Genomic DNA, 27132 nt, shown 5'->3' on the forward strand with positions numbered 1-27132 from the left:
GTCTCCAGGATCAGGCCCTGGGCTGAAGGCAGCGCTAAATAGCTAAGCCATCCAAGCTGCCCCATTCCATGATTCTTGATTCGAGAATTTCATTGATTTACATGTTTAAAAATTACTGACAAGGAAGGACTTATTACTGCCATTTTTAAATTGTTTTCTGTATGTTTCTGATTTTATTCTTCTTTTCTTCTTTTGCTGCCTTCCCTTGTGTTTCATTGGTTTTTCATAGTGACATGTTTTGAGACACTTCTTATTTCCTTTTGCATTTCTTCCATGGTATTATCTTTGTGGTTACCATGGGGATTACATAACACATCTTATAGTTTTAACAATCTATTTTAAACTAGTAACAACTTAGCTTCAATTACATTTAAAAAATCTGTTCCTTTCCCACTTCATGTTACTGATTTCATAAATTACGTCTTTTTATATTTTTATCTATTCACATAGTTTTATAGTTATATTATGCTTTTATCTCTTAAATTTTATACCAGAATTAAAAGTGATTTATACACCATCATTACAGTGTTGTGAGATTTGTTTGCTATTTGTCTATATATTTACCTTTACCAGAGAGCTTCATATTTCCATATGCTTTCACATTGTTAATAGTGTCCTTTCTCAACTGGAAACATTTAGCATTTCTTGTCAGGCAGGTTTAGTGGTGATGAACTCTCTCAGCTTTTTTTTTTTTTTTTTTTTTTTTTTTATCTGAGATCTTTATTTCTTTCCCATCTCTGAAGGGCAGTTTTTCTGGATATAGTATTCTTGGTGGCAGGTTTTTTTTCTTTCAGCCCTTTGAATATATCATACCACACTCCCTTCTAGCCTGGAGTTTTCATAAAGGCTTTTTGAGCCATATACTATCGTTTTTCATTCAATGTCTATAGAGGACGAGGTCTCGGACTTTATTCAGCCATCTTGCTGTGTCACTCCCAACTTTCTTTCTTAAATGACTGAAATATGTTCAGCATTTCAGTGGCAGGATGATTCAAAACCATCCGAATGCTTAAAAAAAATATGAAGTCAATAATCAATAAGAAAATACTTTTGTTGCTTAGAAATGACAGAAGTAAAACTCTAGAAGCACTTACTCATGAACAGCTCTGAATAGAATGTTTTTATTATTATTTTACCTAAATACTTCCATGAATATTGATTTTTATAACATTAATTTTTGCATAATTCTGCTATTAAATAGTTCACTGCTGCTGTAGATATTATTAGTTTTTTAACTGTATTTTTGTAAAGAAGAAAAAAACAAGAACATTGAATGTATTATACTTTTTCATGTAATGTTAGGCTTAAATTCATAAAAGCTGAAAACGTACATTTTTTTTATGTTTCACTTGCTTCAAGGGAATTAGAGGTACAGTGTTGGTTTTCATTTTATCATTTCTACCTTGGTATGAAATGAGAAGTAATTGCAAATCTTCTCTGGATGCCCAGAGATAGACTTTTATTTAAAATGTGCACATGGCACCTGGGTGACTCAGTCAGTTGGGTATCTAACTCTTGATTTCAACTTATGTCATGATCTCAGGGTTGTGAGATCAAGGTCCTCATCAGGCTCCATGCTCAGTGGGAGTCTACTTGAGATTCTCTCTCTCCTTCTCCCTCTTCCCCTCCCCTAGCTTGTGTGCTTTCTCTGTCTCTCAGATACATACAGACAGACAGACATAAAATGTGCACAATAAGCTGTGGTGTCTGGCTGGCTCAGTTTGTGGAGTGTGCAACTCTTGATCTCGGGGTTGTGCTTTTTAGCCCCATGTTGGATGTAGATATTACTTAAAATAAAATCTTTAATAAATAAAGTAAAATGTGCATGATAAGCCAAGACCTAGAAGGATTCAAGGCCCTTCAGTTATTTCCTCTTTCGGGGGACAGTCTCAAATTTAAACTTCATCTGAGGAAGAACATATATAAACATTTGCAGTTCTTTGCTGACTTTAGCATCTAGTATGAAGTATTTTGAATGAAATTCTGTGTGTGCTACAATTTTACTTGATATTATGAACATTTTATTTGCAATAAAGATAAGATTGTTCCTTTTATGAGGGAGTCCATATGTGATTCTTCTTTACAATTCTGTGCTCATCTTTGTCTTTTACTTGCAAGCAATCTCCATGTTTTCTTTTGTAATCAGGCATATAATTAAAGCATCCTAAGTGTGGAGAAAAGACCATCAGCAAGATTGTACATCTTGCCTGCATAGCTATTTCTCTTTTCTTACTGCCATTCTTAAGAATATATGACAAGCTAGTTGAAATAAAATTTCCTGTGTTTAAAAACTAAATTGTATCAGGAAGCACAGAATTGTGATTGAGCACTAAAGATAAAACACACTGCACTACTGTGAAGGCATATTCCTAGGAACATGTAAGGCATTTTTGTATTAACAATATGTCTCCTAAAATGTAACAAAATAAACGTTGGATTATAATGCAACTTGAAAGATCCTCAACATGTGCAGCAACTTGATTCCACCATGATTAATTAAAATTCTTTACATTGTCACTAAATGACTTCATATCTGGCTTGAAAAGAACCACCATTTGGAAGCCTCAATAAATGATTTTAAAACTGTCACAGTTTATGTTAAACATAACGTTTTTAAAGAGAGTAATATATCCAGCTTTGGTTTTCCCGTTCTTTTTACATATTGAATTCTTTTTTATGCCTTTTCTCAGTAAATTTTCAGTTTTGTGAGCAGTACCACATACGTGTTTCCTTTAATGCATATGGTGATCATGGCATTTGTCTTTGAATGTTGCAAAGGCTCCTGGGGAAAATATTATGTGTGCTAGGGCCTTTTCTTTCTTCTCTTCTTTTTAGTGAAACCCTTTTAAGAATCCAGAAAAAAAAAAGTATCTATTGATTTGGTCTAGTTTAGGGATTGTTTTTACTGTAACCTATAGCTGGATGGCTTTTGAGTTTGTTCCCTGGGGCTTGCACAGTAGGAATCAGTGTGGATGCCCTGCAGAGGTCTTGAATAGATGTTATATATTTTTTTAACAACTGCAAATCCCACTATCAGGTAGTATATTATAGCAGGGAGCGATTTTTAAAATTAATTTAATTTATTTTTTAAAGATCTATTTATTTATTTCAGTGAGAGATCACAGTGTGAAGGGGCAGAGGAGAGGAAGAGAGATATTTAAGCAGACTCCATGCTGAGCACAGAACCCAACATGGGGCTTGATCTCACACCCTGAGATCAGACCTAAGCCAAAACTAAGAGTCAGACCGACTACACGACTCAAGTGCCTCTGATTTTTAAAAAAATAATTGCTGCTGCTTTATAAGGGCCCTGTAGGCAGAGTGGCATTCTCAACCCTCTCAGGATAGGACAATTAAGTGAGCATCTCCACCCCTTACTTCCTCTGTCTCCTCTATTACCTCCTTTCTTCTCACCCTTATTGAGCACCTATTATATACAAAGGAACAAACTTTTGATACACAGAACTATGATTGATTCTCAAAAAAGTATGCTAAGCATAAGAAGGCAGGCACTCTGTGAGTTTCAAGTATATGAAATTTTAGAAGCAAAACTAATCTAAAGTTGCAGAAATATACAGAACACAAATATATAGAGAATCTCCTGTGCTTTCATGGAATTTAGTCCAACTTAGTAGGAAGATAAGATGGGTCTTCAAGTACAAGTCCATGGATGATAAATATGTACCACAGTCTAAGTGCTGGAGGCTGATAACAAAAGAGAGATTTGTCTTCTCTATCAGAGATGGTAAATGAGCAGACTCAGGTCAGGCCACAGCTGTGTTTTGTTCAACCCATATGATGGCTAATGTTCATCCTCTAAATGAAATTATTTTCTGACACTTATGAACTGGGAGATTTCACATGAAAATAAATATGAATTTTTTAGCATCCCTTAAAAAGACCTGAATTTCAAGCATCTTAAAGCCGGTTTCCTTCCCTACTGGCAGTGATGAGTTGAAGCTGAGTGTCTCAGGCACATCAGACAGTCTCTGGCTCCTTCATTTGTCTGTACTTCTTACTTTTACCCAAAGGCATCTGAATTAGTGATCCTTGCTCTGTACTCATCTCTGACACCATGTCAACACTTGTGTTCCTATCTAATGTTTCCTTTTACTTTTCCTCTTGTGCCTTTCTGACACCATCCTAAATCAGGCTCCCACTGCTGCACACTCAGCAGCCAGAGAGCCTCCTACAGAGCCTACCTCTTTCCCATCTCCCACTTAGGACAACGTGCATACCTTTGCCAATAGGTGGCATTTCACCAGGCAGCATGACAGTAGGAGGAGAGGCAGGGGCCACTATCTGAATGGGCGTCCAAAGTAGATGCTGTAAATTACAGGCCAAAGATAAAAGGATTAGGACTAGTAAAGAACTATGAGAAAGTTTCTCAGAAGTGGTAGGTAAATAGTGAACGAAAGCCAAGAACAAAGACCTGAAAAAAGAGTGAAAATGACCAATTAGCACATGAAAAGATTCACATCATTAGACATCAGTGAAATTAAAATTAAAACCACACATCCACTGGAATGACTAAAATTTAAAAGCCTGACAATACCAGTGGATGTGGAGCAACTAGAATCCTCATATATTGCTAACAGGATGTAAAACAGTATAGCACCATTTTGGAAAACATTTTGACAGCTTTTTGTAAAGTCAAACATGAGTAAACATTCACTGTAGGTGCTAACCCATGAAGAATGAAAAGATGTGTCCACACAAACGTTGATACATGGATGTTCGTAGCAGCTTTGTTCATAATAGCCCCAAACTGAAAACAATCCAAATGTCCATATGTGGAAAAATGGATCAACACATGATGGTATGTCCATTCAGTAGAATACACTCTACAATAGAAATGGAATGAGCTCTTGATACACAGAATAACATGCTTGATTCCTAAAAAAAATAATGCTTTTCAAAAGAGGAACTATATAATTTTTATATGTATAAAATTTTAGAGGCAAAACAAAGTAATAGAAAGTAAATCAGTGATTGCTCAGGAGGTGAATAGCAAAAGGCATGAGATATTACACACGAAGACAACAAAGTGCTAACCTAGAGCCCGAATGGATTCTTGAGAACCTTCCAGTGAAATCTCAGTTCTCATCGCACCGATTGTCTCGTTGCTTCTATTAGTGCTTGCTAATTCTTCTTTCATGCTGGTCATCAGTCTGTTCTCTGTACCTTGAAATGTTATATGTCTTTCTCCTACACATTTCAAAAAAAAAAAAAAAAGTGTTTCCTATCACGTGACCTTGTTTTTTTTCTTCCCGGGTACTTGGCACATCTGAAATCTACTCTGATTACGTATTTGTCTAATGGTTTCTTGTCTGTCTCCTTCTTTTAGTTAATAATCACCATCAGGTAGAGATCTTTCCCAACTTGTTTGTCACACTCTCTCTCTAGCACCTAGCATGGGATCTGGCTTACTGAAGACACTCAATGACTACTCACTGAATGAACAAATGAAAACGTAGTAAGCAAATAATAAATACCCAATGTTTGCTCTTGTTTTTGCCTGTAATTTTCTTTTCCTAAAATTCTTTCTCTTTTTACCTAATTTTTTACAGGTACTTCTGTTGTGACTGTAAAAGCTGTTGCTCCTGACCCAATACAAGACAACATTAAATATTCCATTTTTAGTGGAAATGAAGATGGGGTTTTTTCCCTGTGCTCCAACTCAGGTGATCCTTCTCTCTCCTGTAATAGCTTCATTTTCTGCTACATTTAATGTTACTAGTAAGAAATACTTCTGCAAAAGAAACTCAAAATTTGAAAGGTAGAAAACTGAGAAGTACATCATTTGAAAGGCAAATAAGAAACAATTTTTTATGGTAGCTGATGAGAAATCATGGGAAATCAAGACTACTTTTTGTTTGCAGGTACTAAGAATCCTGTTCTTCACATTTCCAAATTAGGCAGTACCTAGCCTACCCTTTGAATTTTTGAAGATAAATTGGTTTCCACTTATAATTTATTCATCTATTTGGGAAAATGGGAGATATAGTAGGAAGACCATCAATATTGAGTTTGAATTGAAAATAACCACACACGTCTAGCTGGAGGGCATTTTCATCATGAGATTCTTCTAATTCGCCACTGAATGTCAACAATGCAACAAAAAAAGGACAGCTGGAAAGGTTTCTGTGTGGTGGTAAAGAAATTACTTCCAAATACAGCATGTATTAAATTTAACTTTAATAAGACCATTATTGTGTTTTAAATGAATACCAATTGATTATTTGAAACATACTTTTTTGACTAACAACTATGTAGTAGATACATATCTACTGCTCCATTGTCAAACCTCAAGAAGAATGTTTTTAATAATCTCTATATTACCATACAACTGCCTTATTTAATCTGTACTACAGGCACATGGGAAGAATTGAGAGGGGATAGTTTCTCAAGCAAATGCCTTCTCATCCTGGTAGTGTTATGACTTTTTGGTCTGCACCGTCTTTGGTCAGCAACATTTCTGAGGTAGCCAGGTAGCTCTTCATCTTTTCACCCCATCATTTGGCTATGGCGGGACAAGCGGGACATTTGTGAACACCCTCAAGCCTTAGGCCCCTAGAAGTCCAGGTGTCTGAAGGTCCTGGGAAAGGAGCTGAGATTAGAACATTTAGGAAGAAGGAGAGTAGCAGAGTTTGTGCAATTTCCCAGACTAACCCACACCCCTCTGCCACCTCACCCTTGAACACAGCCCAGACATGGCCTTATTTCTTCTGGAATCTCTCATTAAAATTCAGGTAAAATAGAGTTAGTCCAAAGGGATCTTCCACAGAAAACTCTTTACTTTTCAATTGAGTATTTATTTATGTTGAAATTTATTTCACAAGTTTATTGTGAAATGGCTACAAGATGATATGCTAACACAGAGAAAACTGTTTCGAGGACATGTACTTGCCATCCATCTCCAGAGATGAGACATTACTAGAACCTCAGGAAGTCCTGCGTGTGTCCCTCCCCTGTCACATCTCTCTTCTTTTACCCAAGGCAATCCATAACCAGTAATCTGAGTTTGGTATTGATCATTGCCTTGTGTTCATGATAGTTTTCAGACTGTGTTTGAATCTCTAAAGGATGAGTTATTTTGTTTTTGCTTGATATAAACATTATGATAGAATCATGCTAATGTCCTCTTGTCTGTGACTCAATTCTTTTGCTCAACATTTTGACTGTAGTTTGTAGTGCATAAGCACACTTTAAAGTACACACTTTTAAAGAGGAGTAGCAAAGAATGGTATGTACCTGGTGCCTAGGACACAACCATTATCATCAGTGCTCCCTTTGAGTCCTTTTCCAATTGCTTCCTTTCTGTCCACTGCTCCAGGCTGACTCAGGTCCCCTTTTCAGGGATAATCATTCCCTTGTGACTTAAATGCATTTCAGTATAATAAAAGTGTTTAATTTTGTTTGTTTTTGAATTTCATTTAAATGGATTCATGATCTGTGTATTTGATTGGGATTCAATTCTTTGCATTCAAAATGAGAATTCTTCATGTTAATGTGTGCAGATGGGTCTCCTGCGTTTTCATTTCTTTATGGCCTTCTGTTTTAAGTCTATGTCACAACTGATTTATCCATTCCACTGTTGATGGACAGTGAGGATTTCCTGTCTGGGATATAATAGCAAGGGCTGTTAGGAACAACCTCATACGTGTCTTCTGGTGCATATGTGAGGAGTTCTGTAGGCCCCAGAGTCTAGGCTGGGCATATACATCAGAGGATGCATATGTTCAGCATTATAGATAGTGCCAAATTGTTTTTTGAAGTGGTTTGTCCCACTTTACATTCCATCAGCACTGAATGAGAGCTATCACGGTTGTTTGCGTCCTACTTTCTATTGCCAATCTGGTGGGTGTGAAATGGTATCTCACTGCGGTTGAAATTCATAGTTCTTTATTACTAATGAATGTGAGCATTTTTTTCATAGTGTTTTGGCCATTCTTGTTTTCTCCCATATGAAATGCATGCTGATACACTTTGTCTATTTTTCTACTGGGTTGTTTGTGTTTCTCTTTCTGAGGTGTATGGATGTTTCATATATGTTATTAGAACTTATCCTTTCTGTTTTTTCATTGCAAATATTTTTTATAGTTTGTGATTTGTCTTTCACTCTCTCACTGGTACATTTTTATTTTGATGAATTAGAATTAATCAGTCTTTTACTTTATAATTTTCCCATTTTGTAAGTGAAGAAGCTCTTCACTACCCTGAGATCATGGAAATATTGTTACATTGTCTTTTAAAATTTTTAATAGTTTTCCTGTTTCACGTGTACATCTGTAGTGCACCTAGAATTTATTTCCTGTTTTGCATGAGGTAGGAATGACTTTCCTTTGCTTTTTTTTTCTCTTTCTCCTCCTCCTCCTCCTCCTCCTCCTCCTCCTCCTCCTCTTCCTCCTTCTTCTTCTTATCCAAGAGGATTATCAGTGATTCCGGTGGCAATAACCTTCCCCTGTGACATGAAATACCTTCATTATATATTGTTTCCATCCTGTCTACGGGATCTTTAATTCCTTTGCACTCATCTGTCTATCCACACACCAACACCTTACTCCCTTAATCACATAGACTTTAGAAACAGTCTTTATACCAAGAAAGCAGCCCCCTTCTCATGATCTTCATGAGTATATTCTGTTATTGACCCTTTGTTCTAATATGAGTCATTGTATCCACTTGCCAAGTTTTCACAGGCACATGTGCACACACATACATACCTACATGCATGCGCGTGCGCGCACACACACACACACACACACACACAATCTTATTGGGATTTTTTTTCTCCCCAAGGAAAGGAGATTTATTCATAAGTCTGGGGTGATGTAAGAGCTATCTGCACCTTTCATGCATGAAACCTAGGTACTCATGGCATGCACATTCGATTTCAGATAAACCTCAAACTAACAAAGAAAATGTCGCAAACAATTGCATTGCCTCAATCTAGAATTAAGTAAGTTATCAAGTCCAAGTATCCTCCTCCCAAAGCCTGTATAGCTGTGCATTGCAACTAATAATCATCTACCAAAACTTTTCTTTTTAACTGTGGTAAGAACATTTAACATGAGATCTCCTCTCTTAGCAAAATTTTAAGTGTGTACAATACAGTATTGCTAACTCTAGACACAGTGTTGTCCAGCACAGTTCTAGAACTTATGCATCTTGCATAACTGAAATTTCACACCCACTGAACAGCACCTCCCATTACCCCTCCGCCATGGTCCTGGCAACCACCATTCTACTCCCTGTCTCTAGGAGTTTGACTATTTTAGATACATCATATAAGCTGAATCATGCATTATTTATCTTTCTGTGACTGCCTTATTCCACTCAACATAATATTGCCAGGGTTCATCCATATTATCATGTATGGTGGGATTCTCTTTGTTGAGACTAATATGCTGTTTTATGTATACACTACACTTTCTTATTTTTTTTAATTTTTATTTATTTATGATAGTGAGAGAGAGAGAGAGAGAGAGAGAGAGAGAGGGAGGCAGAGACACAGGCAGAGGGAGAAGCAGGCTCCATGCACCGGGAGCCCTACGTGGGATTCGATCCCGGGTCTCCAGGATCGCGCCCTGGGCCAAAGGCAGGCGCCAAACCACTGCGCCACCCAGGGATCCCCTACACTACACTTTCTTTGTCCATTTATCCATCAACAGACATTTAGGTTGCTAGAAGTCTTTGTTGGAATTATGTTAATTCTAAATATCAGTTTGGAGAAAACCTATATCTTTGTAGTATTGTTTTCTAACTCAGGATGATATGGAAAATCATCCATTTTTTTCCTTAAATATATTTTAATGAAGTTTTAATTTTTATAGTAGGCTTGCATGATTTTCATTAAATTTAGTCTATGTCCTTTATAGTTTTTCATGCTAAAGTAAATGAAAAAAATGCTTTTTCTGACAGTGCTATTAGGTATACTTGAAATTGGCTTTCATATTTTGTTTCTGTATCTAGCAAAGCTATAAACTCCTATTGATTCTAATATTTTCCTGAGCGTTTAACATAAACAATCATTACCTGAAAATGACCATTTTCTCCTCTGTTTGTTGGAATCACATAGCTATTTATCTTCCTTTAATGGTAAGCCTAACTACTTTAACATACATAATTAAAGACTAACCTTAATCAATATCTTGCTCCTGAGGGACGCCTGGGTGGCCCAACGGTTAACCACCTGCCTTCCACCCAGGGCATGATCCTGCAGTCCCGGGATCAAGTCCCACATCGGGCTCCCTGCGTGGAGCCTGCTTCTCCTTCTGCCTGTGTCTCTGCCTCTCTCTCTCTCTTTCTCTCTCTCTCTCTCTCTGTCTTTCATGAATAAATAAATAAAATCTTTAAAAAATATATATCCTGCTCCTGAATAATACAAGAGATTTAGAATCTTTATCTCCACATATCCCTTTTTCAACATACAAGCTTTTGTGGGCCACAATTATAGTTCTTTCAAATGAGACATTATTAATATTTTTAAATAGATTTCTGTGCTTCTTTGCTAACTGTTCTTTCTTACATCAAAGAATTCTTCTGGTGTCATTTTATTTCTGGCTAAAGTAAATCCTGTAGTTTGGGTCTATCATAGTAAATTTTTTCAGGTTTTGATTGTCTATAAATGTCTTTATTTAGTTATTTTTAAAAGGTATATTTGCTGGTCTTAGAATTCTAAGTTAACAATTTTTTTTCTCTCATCGCATTTAAGATATTATCCCACTGCTTTCTGGTTTCCAATTATTGCATTAAGAAGTCAGCTGTTGATCTAAATACCATTTGTTTGTATCTTTTTTTTGTAACTCTAGTTAGATAAGTATTGAGCCACTCTCTCCTATATCTCTTTTGCATACTTTTCTTTTCCTTGTCCCTTTCTCTTCAGTCTAAGGAGCTATATTTTTTATTTCCAGAGATTTTCTTGGGTTCTTGATCAACAATTCCTGGTCTTATTAAAAAAAATCATCTTTTTCTTTTAAATTGAAGCATAGTTGACATACAATGTTATATTAATTTCAGGTACAACATAGTAATTTGACAACTCTATACCTTATACTATGCTCATCACAAGTGTAGCTACCATCTATCGCCGTACAACACAATTATTGTATCATTAACTATAATCCCTATGCTGTACCTTTTATCTCCATGGTTTATTCATTCCATAACAAGAAGTCTGTAAAAAAAGTAATCTCTTATTCCTTGCTCATGTTTCTGAGCTTCTTTTATATATAAACATATGCAATAATCACACATCCTGTGTCCAATAATCCAGCATTTTAAGTCTTTGAAGATTTATTCAGCTTTCTCTAGATTTGCTAGCTCTCATTCATGGTGCCTTGTTTCTCTCTGATTTTCGAGCTTGTTAACTATGGGCTGCTCATTGTCCTTAAAACTTTCTCTCTGAGGGTTCTTTGATGACTGGAGTGAATTCATGCCCTTTAGAGAGGAGTTGCTTTCCTTCAGCAAATCAAATCTCCTGGGTAGATCATCAAGCAAAGCCTAGCTTAAATGTAAGTTTTGATGGTTTTAAAGACATATAACTGTGATAGTGTGGCTTCCATAAATTCAGGCTTAAGTTAATGAATTCACAGCGGAGACTTTTTCTCCCTTACAACCAACAGCAAGACCAAAAAAAGGAAGGTTCTGTGCATCCATTTTGAATTTGTTTTTTTTTTTTTTCTAAAATATTGATCACTCACTTGGAGCCTTTGGGTTTATACTTTATTCTGGTTTTCCGATTGGACTCTTCACCTTTTGTCGGTTCAAGCTGCTTCTCTTGTTTCTTATACTCTGTGCAGCTGTCAGAGATGAATTTCAAGGAAGATGGTTGTGTTAGGGGCCCTTGGAACAAAAATGGTCTCTTAGTGTTTGCTTACCATCCTGGATTATTGTTTTCATTGTTTTTTTAGTAACTGGAATCCGAAGATTCCTTACTTGTATACCAACTCAATAACCCATTTCATCATACACACACTCACACACAATTTATCAAGCATTTTGGTTGTATTTGTTATGAGGTGTTCCATTCTGCTGTCAAGAAACTTTAATTATGGTATTAATTTTTCATGTCACCTTTGTCACAGAATCTTCAAACTTATGTGTAAAGATACCTAACATAGGTTTTATGAATATATGTATTTTTTAGCCATCTACCAGTTAAAATAGAAAACTGGTGTGTATAATAAACCAGTAAATATCTCTAAGGTTATGGTTACTCTTCTTAAGGGCAAAAATGTGAGAAAACCATTTTATTAGTTACTGATTTAATAGGTTATGATAAGGATCTCTAATGAGTTCCGTGTTGTCTGTCCATTTGTGCCAGCATTTGCCCCATCCCATACTCACAAACCACATGTTCACTTTTGTATTCACACTCCTTGTCACATTAACTTAAAAACATCTACTATTCACTGTCTAAACCAGCAAGAATTTGGGGGTTTTACTAACATCGTACATATAAATAACAAATAGTAGTATTCATTCCATGATTTGCTAGGTTGACAACAAAAATGATCAAACTTTGCAATGTTTCAAGGATGTAGTTTTAGCAGGAGATAGTTTAAAAGCTTTTGGATAACATACATATTTATCACATTCTGCTTTGGATATATTCGTATGCATGTGCACAGTTCGTAATGGATTGACGTAACCTGATTATGCTACCAAACGTTTATCATTTGAAGGATCTTAATCACATTTTGATGTATATGTCAGAAAGAAAATATTACTGCAATTTCGTTCTCAAGTTATTATAGAGCTGGCATATGAACACATACAAATGAACATGCAGTTGGTATCTATGAGACTTCTACTGGAAGGAAAACGTGGACTTCTGCCCACACTGAGAGCCCAGTAGTTCTTGCATATCACTAGTGACAGTAAATCTTTGCTATCTCTGAGAAAAATATGCATAGAGCATCCAAGGCAAATGTGGGTCTAGTAGGTGTGCCAGCCTTGAGTCATCTCACAGACGGGTTATTGTCTTTCCTACTTACACAACTTTCTCAGCATATGCCAATTATTATGCCAAAAATAAAAACCAAGCAAGGAAAGCATTAGAACTGCAGATCCATTCCAAGCACAAAATTCCAATTATCAAAGCCGAAACACAAGCCTTTTATTAAAAAATCTACTTTGATCTGTGCTATAATTGGCACACTTTCTACTAAGTGACACTGGCAATTTAGTGTTGCGTTTCTATTTTATTTTTCTTTTGCTAATAGTAACAGAACATGATAGCCAAGCTGAATGCTCTGTTCAGTGGAGATGGAATGCTGGATGAGAGCTTTGGAACTACCCTAAACTGGGATTCCTCTATCATTTGGGGGTGCTGGCTTATCCCTGTTTCCCAGAGGTTTCAGAAGGCCAGCTTGTTTCATTACCAGCTCATCAAAATGCACCTTAGTGATTTTTCCAGCTGCCAATAGTCATATCTACACTAACTTTTTTTGCCAGGGATGTTGGTAACATCAGACGGTGGCTCATATGAGTAATTTGGTTTTCTGAATTGATAAATGATGACAATAAGTGAAAGTGAGTTTATGGAATTTTAAATTTTGTTGTATAGTGAGTTTCTTACTATACAATATACTTAGTTTTTCTTAACAACAGAATAGAAGCAAAAAAAAAATCCCCGGAAAACACTCAAATACTGAAGTTAGAACACTAGGGCAGGGCATGATTCCCATTAACATCCTGGTAAGTATGTAAGAGCCTGACATTTTCTTGGATTAGGTTGGTTGTCTAAGGAAACTGGTTCAGATAGAACAGTAAGAACTGGGGGCACCTGGGTGGCTCAGTGGTTGGGCGTCTGCCTTCAACTCAGGCAGTGATTCTGGGGTCCTGGGATTGAGTCCTGCATCAGGCTCCTCACAGGGAGCCTGCTTCTCCCTCTGCCTGTGTCTGACTTTGTGTGTCTCTCATGAATAAACAAATAAAATCTTAAAAAGAACAATAGAAACCGTGACTTCCAGGCCATATTTTCAGAAACAGTACAGGTTCTTTCACCTGAATATTAAACTTTGATTAGTCCATGGCTATTAAATGTTATCTTTCTAAATTCAGAGTTTTTACAGATATTAAAGCTATCCCTGATGATGGACAGGATGAGAAACATGAACAGGACACTGGAATTTCTATCATGTGCCTGCACCAGAACATGATATAGCACATACTAAATATGTACTATATTACTTCTCCCACAACTCTACAAAGTCGTTATTAATATCCCATTTTTACAGGAGAGGATGCTCAGCTCCATAGAACTTGAATAACTTATCCCGAGTCACAAACATAATGGTGGGGAAGCCAGGTAATTAACCTATGCTAAGCAGCTAGGGCCAGGATTTATACTTGGTTTCAGGTATCTCAAATTCCCAATCAATGTTCATTCAATGAATTTCTATTCAATGGAATTTCTAACAGTGAGAGCTAAATAAATTATGGTAACAAAATAATAGTAATAAATTCAGTAAGAAATTTGACAGTAAAAGGGAGGAAAAAAAACAGAACAGGAAGTACAGAAGAAAATTATTATCAGTGGAGGATTTTTCTTAATTTGGAGGAGAAACTTGTACAAGGCATAAACCCCAAGAATCCGTTTCCCTAACCCATTTATACCTTGTATATGAGGTTATAACATGTATTAATGGATGCCTTCTATAGGCCAGACCCTGAGCTAGGCACTGGGAATATGACAGTTGGTGTAAGAGATAGGCACCCATCCTCACCTTGTAAGCTTCTAAACCAAGAGGAAAAACCAATCTGAAATAGGTGAGCACAGTACATGCGAGTGGTCCGTGAGAGTCTGTTATGGAATGACCATAGTGACAGGATGGGGCTGGCTGGTCTGGAAAGATCCCTGAGGAACCACAGCAGTAGGGACCATGGAAGGCAGATGAAAAAGCATGCATGGTGACTCTGAAATGAGCATTTGAAGAACAGAAGAACATCTATGAGTGTTCTAAGCATTCTGCACAACAGAGAGAGCAAAGTGGGGAATGGCAGGAGAGGCTCAGGCATGTCCATCCTATGGAGGTTAAAAATGCTGAACTTTGTCATCATCACCAGGGAAAGCCATGGAATGGGTTTATGTGGGACAATGACACTTCTGTTTTTATTATTCAGTTCAGAATGGTAACTGAATTAGTAGGGGGACCCAATGAGTGATGCCATGGGACCCTTCATGCGGGGAAGAAGGTGGGAAATGCCAGTGGCTCGGAGGAGGGCAACAGCAGTGGTAGTGGAGGATGGATTCATGAGATGCTTGAAGGCTAGGCTTAGCAGACATGGCAATGGATTAGCTATGGAGAGAGAAGGGAGATTTAAGAGACAGCTCCCACTTTTTAGCTATTTCATAGTTTCTTACCCTCCTATGTGTTTGAACCTTGCAAAAAAACCACATTCTCAACTTTTTTCATAATGACCCCAGTTGGGAGGGAAGGGCAGCCATCCAGTGGGAGACTTTTAGGAACAGGTGAGCATGTGAGCATGTGAGTCAGAGGTGATTTGGAACTTTTTAAATAATGAGTACAACATCATTTTCTTTTATTTTTTCTCCCTCGAAATAAAAATAGGAGAACTCACTGTGAAAGAACCCAAGTTTCTTGATTTTGAAGTCAGAAATGAAGTACAACTCATCGTTTTAGCAGAAAGTAGGGGGCAGAAAGCCTACAGCAAAGTAGCAGTCGTGATACAAGATGTGAATGATAACTTACCATGCTTTGAGCAAAGCATTTACCAAGTGTCAGTGTCTGAAGGCCAGGTCTACAATGCTCACATCATACAGGTAACAGAAATGTGTTTTTTTTTTTTTTTTGTATGTGTGTGTGTGTGTGCGTGTGTGTGAATTATCATGAGTGTACATCAAAATATCCAAAGCCTTTTTCTAGGACATAAATTAAATGCTTCCAAGGGCACGTGAAATGTTAGATGGACTGGACAAAACCTTAGGGTTCAGGAAGTTTGCAATTTCTGAGTTCAGTCTTCCTCTCTCCATCCCATGGCCAGTGCTCACCCACTTTCTCTTGGGACTTTGTCCGACACTTTGTCCAGCATGGAATCTACAGGGGCATAAAAATTGGCTCTTCATACCATGTGTAGACTTTAGTGGGGGAAGTCAACAAAGCAAACAGATAATTTAAATGCATATTATTTTTTTAAGATTTTATTTATTTGTGAGAGACACACAGAGAGAGGCAGAGACATAGAGGGAGAAGCAGGCTCCCCACAGGCAGCCCGATGCAGGACTCAGTCCCAGGACCCTGGGATCATGCCCTGAGCCGAAGGCAGACACTCAACCACTGAGCCACTCAGGTGCCCCTAAATGCATATTATTAATGTTAAATAGAAGTGTCTAATGTCATGAGAGAAAATAGGAGATACAGACTCTTCCTGGAGGAAAAGCATATGACTTCACAGAAGAATGATATTTGCACTTGGCCTTCAAGGGTGAGCTGGCATTTGCCAGGTGGAGCTGCAGCCAGACGAGCATGGACGGAGGCGCGAACACATGGGAGAGCTCCCTGGGTTCGAAATTTGCAGACATTTCATGTGAAAGACACAAATCTGCTGTTTCCAGGCCTAACCCCATCTCAGAAAAAAGGCTTAAGCTATGAAAAAGAGAGCCTGTCCCTAAGGCTGTCTTGTGCAGGCTCTAAGACCCACTGACCCTTCATGGCCTCTCTCCCAGCTTCTGGACTAGTACCCAGTTCAACCTTTCCCTTCACAGTGGAATTGCCGTTTTGTGTTCAAGAACCTGGGCCTCAAGAAATGCACAACCTCTTGGGATCCACACAGGAAATCAGTATAAGACCCCTTCCTGGCAAAGTCGGCACCACACCCGGACATTCCCTCTGGCCTCTCTTACCCCCCTGCTGTGATCCAAAACCTAGTGATGATTACTCCCCTCTCTCTCTGGGTAGATGGGGTCCAGTAGCTAGATGACATGTTAGGACACTTTCTGGACAAGATCTACCCCAATGCTTTACTGTGTGGCTACCTCTATTTGCATATGGCAAACTTGCGTTTGCCTTCCAGTCCAGTTCCAGATGCGCAAGTTCCCCCTCTGTTGGGGCTGAAAAGACCAGCGGAGTCTCGGTAGTGTCGGAGTCTTGGCTGTGTCGGAGTCTTGGCTCTGTGCCCCCCGACAGTCCCGGATACCCAGGATGTCCTCCACTATTTTTGCAGACTTATTTTGTATGACAGCACCCTAATCGCTTCAGTCACCAGCATGTTCCAGAAGCCCCTGAGATCTGGCAACAGCATGAAGGACAGATTGAGAGTGGAGGGAGTTTCAGGCCACGATGGGAACATGAGGTCAGGCCAAGGCTGAGGGACACAGAGGATAAAAAGAAATAGAAAAGAATTGTAATTAGTCCATCAGCTTATTCCAAAACAAGGTCTTGAAATCACTAATAGAATTAGTTTTTTTTTTTTAGAATTAGTTTTTGATTAAAATGTAATGCAGACTAAATAACAGAACTCCATGGAGAATGATGCAAAACTTTTATCTCATCCTCAACACTACTTTGATAATATACTGATCAGGATCTAAATCTGTTAGCATGAAATCTAGGTTGTTTCATTAACTAAAAATCCTTCTAAAATGAGACTTTCAATAAGATATTAAAAAAAAATCCACATGTGGCCCGTTTTACAGGCAAAACTTGAAGCAGGAAAAGCAACAAATTAAAGACCACCATTCACTATGCAGAGATTTCTTTCCTTTTCTGGTACTGGAATGGATCTAAATGTAGTTGGAAATCTCCTATTCAAGCAAATCAGATTTTTTTTTTCAAGTACACTACCTCACTTTATTGCTCTTCACAGATATCACATTTTTTGTTTTGTTTTGTTTTGTTTTCTTTTTACAAACTGAAGGTCTGTGGCAACCCAGCATCAAGGAAGTCAATAGGCACCATTTTTTTCCAACAGCATTTGCCCCCTTGTGTCTGTGTCACAGTTTGGTAATTCTGCAGTATTCACGCTTTTTTTTTACATTATTATTATATTTGTTGTGGTGATGGTGATCAGTGGTTTCTTGAGATGGAATCTATACCTGGTGAAACTTGTTGAAATAACAGCAAAGGATTTAAAAATTCCATAAACTTAGTTGATAAAGCAGCAACAGCAGGGTGTGAGAGGACTGGCTCCAATTTTGCAAGAAGTTCTACTGTGGGTAAAATGATTCCAAACAGCATCACATGCTACAGAGAAATCATTCATGAAAGGAACAGTTAATCAATGTGGCAAACTTCATTGTTGTCTTACCTTAAAAAATTGCCACAGCCACCCCAACCTTCAGCAGCCACCACCCTGGTCAGTCAGCAGCCATCAACGTCAAGGCAAGATCCTCCACCAGCAAAAAGATTACTACTCGCTGAAAGCTCAGATGATGGTTAGCATTTTTTAGTAATCAAGTATTTTTAAATTAAGGTATGTACATTGCTTTTTTAGATAGAATGTTAGGCCAGGGCAGCCCAGGTGGCTCAGCGGTTTAGCGCCTGCCTTCCTCCCGGGGCATCATCCTGGAGTCCTGGGATCGAGTCCCACGTCGGGCTCCATGCATGGAGCCTACTTCTCCCTTTGTCTGTGTCTCTGTCTCTCTCTCTCTCTGTCTCTCAAGAATAAATAAATAAAATATTTAAAAAAAGAATGTTAGGCCGTTGCACACTTAATAGACTACAGTATAGTGTAAACACAACTTTTATATGCACTGGGAAACAAAAAAATTCATTTGACTTGCTTTATTACAATATTTTTGGATTTGGGTGGTCTGGGACTGAACCCGCAATATCTCTGAGGTATCCCTGTGTTTTTGCGTCTTGCTTAAATCTGTAGTTCAAAACATGTGCTACTCCTACTGAAAGTTGTTTGAAAGTCCTTTGAATGAGCCTGCAGAGTACTTTTCCCACCCGTTACCTACTATGTTATAAACGTAAGCTTCAGCCATTTGTTGCCATTCCTCTGATCATTGTTTTTGAAGTGTTTGACAATTTGTGATTCTTTCATCATGCATTTGTCTGAAAAGCAGTCTTAACTCATCTTGTAGATTGAACCCTTATCTAATAGAAGAGCTGCTTCCTCACAGGTTTTTGCTGTGGACCTGGACAGTGGGATGAATGGCCTCACCGAATATTCCATTCTCTCTGGCAACCAAGGGGAAGCATTCCACATTGACGCACTGAGCGGTGTGATCACAGCAAATGTGATTCTAGATTATGAGCTCACCAGCTCCTACAGGTGGGTCCCAGATTCCGATCCGTTTGCTTGTTTATTCGGCTTGTTTCTGACAAATGTGTTGCTTCAGCCATGCCTTCCTCTCATGTAAGCTTAGTTATAAAATGTGTTTTCCTTTGATCCAACCTAGATCACCCTTTCAATATACTGAAGGAATCTTACAAAGTATTTGCTCTTTCGGAAAGGTGATTAGATGAGAAGTACCTTAGGGGTCCCTTGTAGTTCTTAGCTTTTATGAATTTTTTTATGCTACTAAGTACTAAATGAGAGACATTAGAAAAGACAGTATTTGTGAAATGCCTACTAAATGATAGAGCGCTCTGCTACTTTTTGTTGTTATTGTTTTAAAAAAATAGTGAAGACAAAAAAAAATAGTGAAGACTCAGTGACATTTCTTTTTTTAATTCTTTACTTAATTAATTCTTCTTAATTAATTCTTTTTTTAATTCTTTTGTCCACAACTGTGTGTGGACAAAAGTACAACCCTGTCGTCGGGTCCTTGTTGCAGTACTGTGCTCTGATGGAAATGATCTGATTAAGCACACATTCAACATTAAATATATTTTTTGTCTACAGTTCAAGGTGTACAAAATTATGCAAATTCTATAAAAGAGAGAATAATGGTCTCATAGTTCATCTAGTTATTTTAAAAAGTCAGTGCTACAAAAATCTAGCAATATATACAGATATATTTATGGCATCACAGTCTATAAAAGGAAAAGGAGGACTCTAAGGAACCAAAAATGTTCAGGAACGGGGATTGCCGCAAACACGGCAGCCCAGCCTCCCGTGGAATACCACCATTTGACAAGAGAAGGTGGTTTCTCTGTAAGTGCCACTGAGGAGAGAGCTCTAGGATATATGGGGAAGTGGGAGAAATAACCAGCTGCACTCCAGAACTTACTCTGCAGGCCGATTTGAGTCAAGGCGCACCCATAGACTTGGATGACTTCAGGAAGAAAATATAAGAAACTTAACGTTGTCTGTCTCTGGAGAAGTGGTCACAGGGGAAACATGTCAAAGGCTTGGCTTTCTCAGTGTGCATTTTAATATATTCATATCATATTTTTGTATGGTCTTCCAAAAGGCCTTGCACATAGTGTTTCCTTTCATTCTTACAGTCGCCCCCAAAGAAGCCAAGTTAGTCATTTTTTCATTCACTGATAAGACAGCTGATATGTGGTGGCTTGCTCAGGGCCACAGAACCATCTAGTGATCAAACAGAGGCTCGAGTCCAAGTGTTCTGATTTTGACTCCCACTGTTTCCACTGTACAAGCTACGGAGCAGACCTTCTACACAGAGGAAAAACAGGCATGTGAAAGCCCGGAGTGCCAGTGTTCTCCTAGGCCAGACTGCTTTCATGTTTAATGAAGAAAGTGCAGTAGATGCATGTGGCTGAGCTGATTACAGTGGGATCTGTTACAGGACGGGTTGAATTCATTAACCTCTGAAAACCTTCCCGGCTCTAAAAATTTGATTGTTTAGTTCTTTTTGTTTAATATATTTCAAAATATGACTTCAAAAGCATTTGCAAAGTTTAAGGCCTTACCCTGTATTAACTAGTAGGATTCTTTTCGGTAATATTTTAATGTAATCAATTGTTATGATGCTTATTGTATAAATATATTAAAACCGGCTGTATAACTATGTTACGCCCGTCTCTGCTACCTTGTCTCTACAGTCATTTTACGCATAAAGCTGATTTTCTTGCTCTGTCGATGACTGTAGGTTAAGTCTCAGCCCCATGCCACCTGAGTAATGACAAATTCAGAGCTTATTGAAGATCTGCTGTGTTCCAGAAACTAAGCACTTCCGGATTGTAATGACCTTCTGTCCTTATGTTCTTCTTACTCAATGGAGCCTAATTAGCAATTAAATCAGACTCCTTTAAGCTTTTTCCTATTTGCGTCATTGTTTCAATGTTCCCAACGTCTAAATTGGTCCCAATATTTAAAAGTGCCCCTCTCCAGTTCACCATGAAGAATTTAACTCAAGGCCTGGAGAACTGAGAGAATTTGAACTATACACACAGGGCCACAGAGAGGTACAGGGACAACCACACACAGACACACAGACACACACACATACACAGTCTCAACTATCACCAAAGCAAGGAAGTATTTTAAACCTCCTGCCTGTTCATGCTTTCCCCAGTATTCACCCCCATGTGGCTTCTCTTCCTCCTTAGTGCTTTCCCTGATATTTAAAGTAACAGGAAATATAGGATCACTTTTCCCTTGTCAACAGGCGTAGTTAGTGGATGCTTTGGAAATGGTAACATTCAGCTTTTAACTTTTCTTTTGAAGTACTGCTATTTGTCCAATTGAAGAAAATATTCCCAATTCTAAAATGAAGGAGAAAAAGATATTTTCAGTTCTGATTATACTCAATATACTGAGGCATTAAAGAAAAATTAAATAATTTTTAGGCCTCTTATTAAGCCATATATAAGAAAGCTCAGTGGAGAGGTCATGACAGACTGTAAAATAGACCTTAAGTTCTATCTGACTGATATTTCTGAATTTTTAAAAACTATTTATGAAGCATGCCACAGTTCTTGTTTTTAGGGAACTAAAAAAATCAAGCACCATTATAACCCATGGCAAGAGGCATATTAATAATCACAATAGTTGCCATTTATGGAGCTGCTTTAAATGTCGAATTCTCATAACCGATTAAGATTTACAGAAAGAGGAAATTAAAGTTCAGAGAATAAAGTTGTTTGCCAAGAATACACAGCTAGTAAATGGTAGAATTGAGGGGATTCTTGCCCGTGTGAGTGGTCTTAGTAGGGCTTCCTGTTGTAGCATGTGAATGAATCTGCAGAGAACATACCTGTGTATTTATGAAACACAAAATGAGAAAAAAAAAAACTTTAGGCAAATAAGAGTTAATTTAAAAGTTTAAATATTCAGTTTCTGTAGCAAAAATATTCAAGTTCAAAGAGCTTGAACTTTTTATTGGCAGGAGCAACGCCAAACTCATACTCTCCACTGAGGGCTTGTTATGACCGTGAGAAAAATACTGAAAATCAATTATGTGTACAAGGTAGGAAGTCAGCTGAGATGTTCATTATCTTTTCCAAAATACATGACTCATAAACAGCAGAGTTGGGACTGCAGCCCCATCCTGCTGACTCCCTGTGGAAAAAAAAAAAAAAAGAATAAAAGACATTTCAGGCAAAAAGCAGGAAATTCATGCATATGCAAAAGTGTTTATACAGTATGTTTGGAAGTAACAAGTGGTACAGTGTACCTGAGAAGCAACTGAGTGTGGGGTAATGAAAAAAAGGCTGGGAATGTGGAGGAATAGGAGGAAGGTGGCCAAAGGTACAGAGTTTCAGTCACAAGATAAAGAACTACTGGGGACATGATATACAACATGATGACATCGTTTACACCACTGTGTGGTATAGCTGAGAGTTGTTGAGAGTAGGTTTAAGAGCTCTCAATACAAGGAAAAATAATTTCTCTCTTTTTTTGTATCTGTGTGAAATGATGTCAACTAAATTATTGTGACAATAATTTCACCATATATGTAAGTCAAATTTTTATGTTATACGCTTACACAGTGGTGTATGCCAATTATACCCTGGTAAAATTGTTAACTTACACAGTGGTGTATGCCAATTATACCCTGGTAAAATTGTAAACAAATTTATGATGGTCTGAAAAACAAAACAAAACCAACAACAAAAAAGAGACTGGTAGGTGGCAGGCAAGTTTTAAGGGTCTCTATATCCCATGTAATGGAAATACTTGATTCGATAGGCCATATAGAAGTATAAGCAATTGGGTGCATGCTCAGATCTTCATTTTTAAAAGACATCTGGTAACAGATGAATAGCAAGATAGGGAACCAGCATCAGACAGATTAGTTAAACTAGACAATGACTGTGAAGAGTCTACTAATGAGGATGAAGCAATGGGCATGGTAGAAGAGAACATACTAATTAACTCAGGTACGGAAGTCATAGGAACATGGCCAATAGTTGGATTTATTCAACAAGGAAAGAGATAGAAAATGATTTTGAAGTTTCCTCATAGGAAAGGCAGGAATTAGAATTGGGGTTGGAATGGGGATTGGGATTGGGATTTTTCTGGGCATTTTGAATTTGAAGGGCTAGTGCAAAACAAAAGTTAAGACATTCCTTAGGCAATTAAAATACTGATCTGGAACCTGGGAAAGAGGTTTCCATCTAAGATTTAGATTTAAGATTCATTTAGGAAAAATATGTAAAATGGAATTACCTAGGGAAAGTCTGCAAAATGAGAATTTGGAAGATTATCACTACTTGAGGATCAAGCATACAAACAGAAGTCAGCAGAATAGATTCAGGGAATAAAAGGAACAGAACCTGGAAAAAATGGTCATGGAAACCACAGGGAGAGGTTAGAATACATTAAAAAAAAAGTTTCAAAATGTGTTTGGGTTAGAATCAGCTAAAAAAAAATATTCCTCATTTTAAGGAGTTTAAGGAGATGTTATATATTTATAGGTATATATTTATTTCCACAAGCTTTCTTGATCTTTCTGCTTTTCCATAGCATCTTGTTCTTGTTTCATGCCTGTATTATCTTCTGATAGCTCTCCAAGAACATTAATTAGAATTTTTTTTATATTTTCTTTTGTTCTTTCAAGATCTCTGGTTCTTTGGGGTTTATTTCTTTTCCTTGTCTGTTCTACACTCTTTTTTTCATGTTGGAGAATTTCTGTAACTAATGATCCGTGGTTCTGAGTGAGGCAACAGCAAAGTCATTAGAGTCTCTGAGTAGGCTGGCACAGCTTATGACCAGCACACTTCACTTTCAGATGAACCAGAGAGGAAGTTGACTACTTTGCAGAATGACATACAAATAGAGAGACTTCCTTTTTTACTTTGGGAAGGACTTTTATTGCTCCAAGGATAGTCCTTTTATGTTCAAATTAAATAATACTGAGTATAAAAATTAGGCATTCTTTTGCCTGGGAGTAAAGAGCAATGGGCAAAGGATTAATTGTTCTGTATTTTGAGTTTAAAGTAATCTTCAAGTTATTTTTTAACTCAATATCTCACCCTACCCCTTGTCATGTCTTGTGTCTCTCATTGGTAATGTGGGGCCAAATCTTCCCCACTCATCCTTATGTCCCTTCAAATATATTTCAATCTGTGGTTTCCTCTTACCCACTTGTCTATAACCACTCCCAAATCTGCTTGCATTTTCCAGAAATTTGTTGAGACTTTTTACCACCTCTACCCACCAATATCTTCTTCCATTTTGTTTTAGCCTTATGGACAGATACCTTATTTTCAATTCTTCTGCTACCATTACCATAGAATCTTAGGAGGAAGAAAAGATAAAACCTGTGTAGATATAACTGAAGTCACAGCTCTTCTTTTCATATATGTTTCTGATGTTGGCTGATATTTTTGTTTTTCTGAGAATTTCAGAAGAAACCTGCAATTCTTGGTAGACATTTAAGATACTGTTGAGACAATATTTTGAAAAATCACCTACCACCTTCAGTATTTGTTAAGGCAATAGGGAAGGATACTTCTTGCTCAAGGTCCCATCTAAAGTTTAACAGGATAAAAGAAGCTTCCTGTGGTTGGTTGAATAGGAGAAATATGCTCTGAATTAGAATGGGCTGGTTCTAAATCTGCTCAGTTTCATTTTTAATCTCTGCTGATGTACTAATCAGGGCAGCATTCTGAAAGCCAGAGCCAGTTGGACTGGTTACAACCAATAATTTTACAAAGACTGCCAAGGAGCCATCAGAGAAAACTTGAGGTCTCCCAGAAGTTACGTGTAGAATCTTGGTGGGTCTGCCTTCATAGTTTTTCATCTGTTCTCCAAGCTACTGAGGAACTGTTTACTCATCTTTATATTTTGAAACTGAATTGTATATTTTCCTCCATATCAAAGATTCTAGTTTTTTTTTTAAGTTGACATAGGCATTATATAAAACCCCTGATATTGTAACATTGTAAAAATAAGGGTGGACGCAACTCTAGTAGAACTGACAGAGCCATAACTTTGATATCTTGGCTGAGCTTTTATTTTTTTATTTTTATTTTTTTTTTAATATTTTTTAATTTTTTTTATTTATTTATGATAGGCACACAGTGAGAGAGAGAGGCAGAGACACAGGCAGAGGGAGAAGCAGGCTCCATGCACCGGGAGCCCGACGTGGGATTCGATCCCGGGTCTCCAGGATCGCGCCCTGGGCCAAAGGCAGGCGCCAAACCGCTGCGCCACCCAGGGATCCCTTGGCTGAGCTTTTAGTATGACACTGAGGATGGGCAGGCAGCAAAGGCAGAGAACATTATGATTTGTTTATTTTTAGTAAAAATTTTCCATATGTACCTGACTTAGGTTCATGCTAACAAAACAAACTTTCCAGATGGAATGATTCCTAAGCTCCAGAAGTGTGAAATTCAAGTAGTTGTTTTACTAATGTCGCAGCTCTGGTAGTGTAGAAGGCAGCCTGTGTGCGTCATGAACAGTAGATAGACAGTGATTATTTGCTATTAAGTGGAATTTATTTTTTTAATATTTATTTATTTGAGAAAGAGAGAGAGAGCAAGAGAGGACAAGCAGGAAGCAGGGGGAGGGGCAGAAGGAGAGGGAAAAGTAGGCTCCCCACTGAGCAGGGAGCCTGGTTGTGGGCCTTGATCCCAGGACCTTGGGATCATGACCTGAGCCAAAGGCAGATGCTTAACTGACTGAGCCACTCAGACACCCCTATGTGGGATTTAAACCAAGAAAGAGTTAATGCTTATTTTACATGTAAGATTGGAAAGATAGAACACTTACTCAGGTAAGCTAAGGGAAAAGGAAGTAGAATGTGTCAACTTCCAAGACTCAGTTTCTCTTTTTTTTTTCAAGACTCAGTTTCTCTTTTTTTTTTTCAAGACTCAGTTTCTTAAAAGCTAGTATCAATCACGGACTAAGACTCGCATCACTTCTGAGATAAAGACTGTCTTCTGATTGATAACTCACATCACTACTCAGCTGCCCTCCTGGAATTCATAGTGTTTAGAGGGGAGTGAAAAACTAATGATTATACATTAGGGCATAATATATGCACAGTAAGAGAGGCATGTTGAAAATGTATAGTGGACCTCAGTTAGTAGAGCACAGGCTTTCCAGTCAACCAAGACTTGGGCCTGAATCCTGGTTCTGTCATATAATACACTCATAATCTTAGACAAGTCTTGAGAAAACAGCCCTCAACATATGTTTTTAAAAAATCAAGTAGAATAGCTCACATGCCCTCAAGAAACTTAGAGGAGAGGCAGATAATCAATGCAGAGGATGATGCAAAGGATGATGACTGCTGTGTTAGAAGAAAGTACAGGGTGCTGTGGGATAGAGAAAGAGGCATCCAAATCAGAGCAGTGGTCAGGGAAAGCTTCCCAGAGATGTGAGCTTTGGAAGATCAAGAGGATGGGTAGTACAGGGATAGGAATTCCAGGCAGAAGCCAAGTCAGAAGAGGTCATGTGTATGTATGTGCTCAAGGCCCGGACTACCTCTGGCAGACATGCAGAGCCAAGGAAAAGTTTTCAATAGAGAAGTCAGGTTTTTAGTTTAGGATGTTAGATGGAACTGTTGAATTGCAGTGTGTGGGATTGACAGGGGCAGTAGGAAGATTGGTGAACAAACATGTACTACAGGTGGGAAAGGATATAATGAATACAGAACATTCCAGGTAAAGATGATGCAGGGATGAGGCTACAGAGACCAACTTGCCTTGGTTTGCTCAGGGCTGTCCTGGTTTTATTTATTAAAAAAAAAAAACAAAACTAAAAAACCAAACCTGAAAGTCCCATGTCCCAGGAAACCTTCAGTCCTGGGCAAAGCATGATGGTTGATCAGCCTGCCTGAGGCTCTGAAGGCAGGAC

General features: G+C 37.9%; 1 protein-coding gene across 1 annotated transcript in view; it reads left to right on the forward strand.

The window, feature by feature from the left end:
- The window catches only part of DCHS2 (dachsous cadherin-related 2), a 223280-nt gene that overhangs the window by 186821 nt on the left and 9327 nt on the right, over positions 1-27132 (forward strand). The window contains exons 14-16 of the mRNA XM_055336271.1: positions 5571-5684; positions 15582-15793; positions 19097-19248. Coding sequence (XP_055192246.1) covers positions 5571-5684; positions 15582-15793; positions 19097-19248 — 478 coding nt within the window. The remainder of the gene's footprint in view (positions 1-5570; positions 5685-15581; positions 15794-19096; positions 19249-27132) is intronic.

Source organism: Nyctereutes procyonoides, unplaced genomic scaffold (assembly GCF_905146905.1).
Source record: "Nyctereutes procyonoides isolate TBG_1078 unplaced genomic scaffold, NYPRO_anot_genome, whole genome shotgun sequence".
Lineage (NCBI taxonomy): Eukaryota > Metazoa > Chordata > Mammalia > Carnivora > Canidae > Nyctereutes > Nyctereutes procyonoides.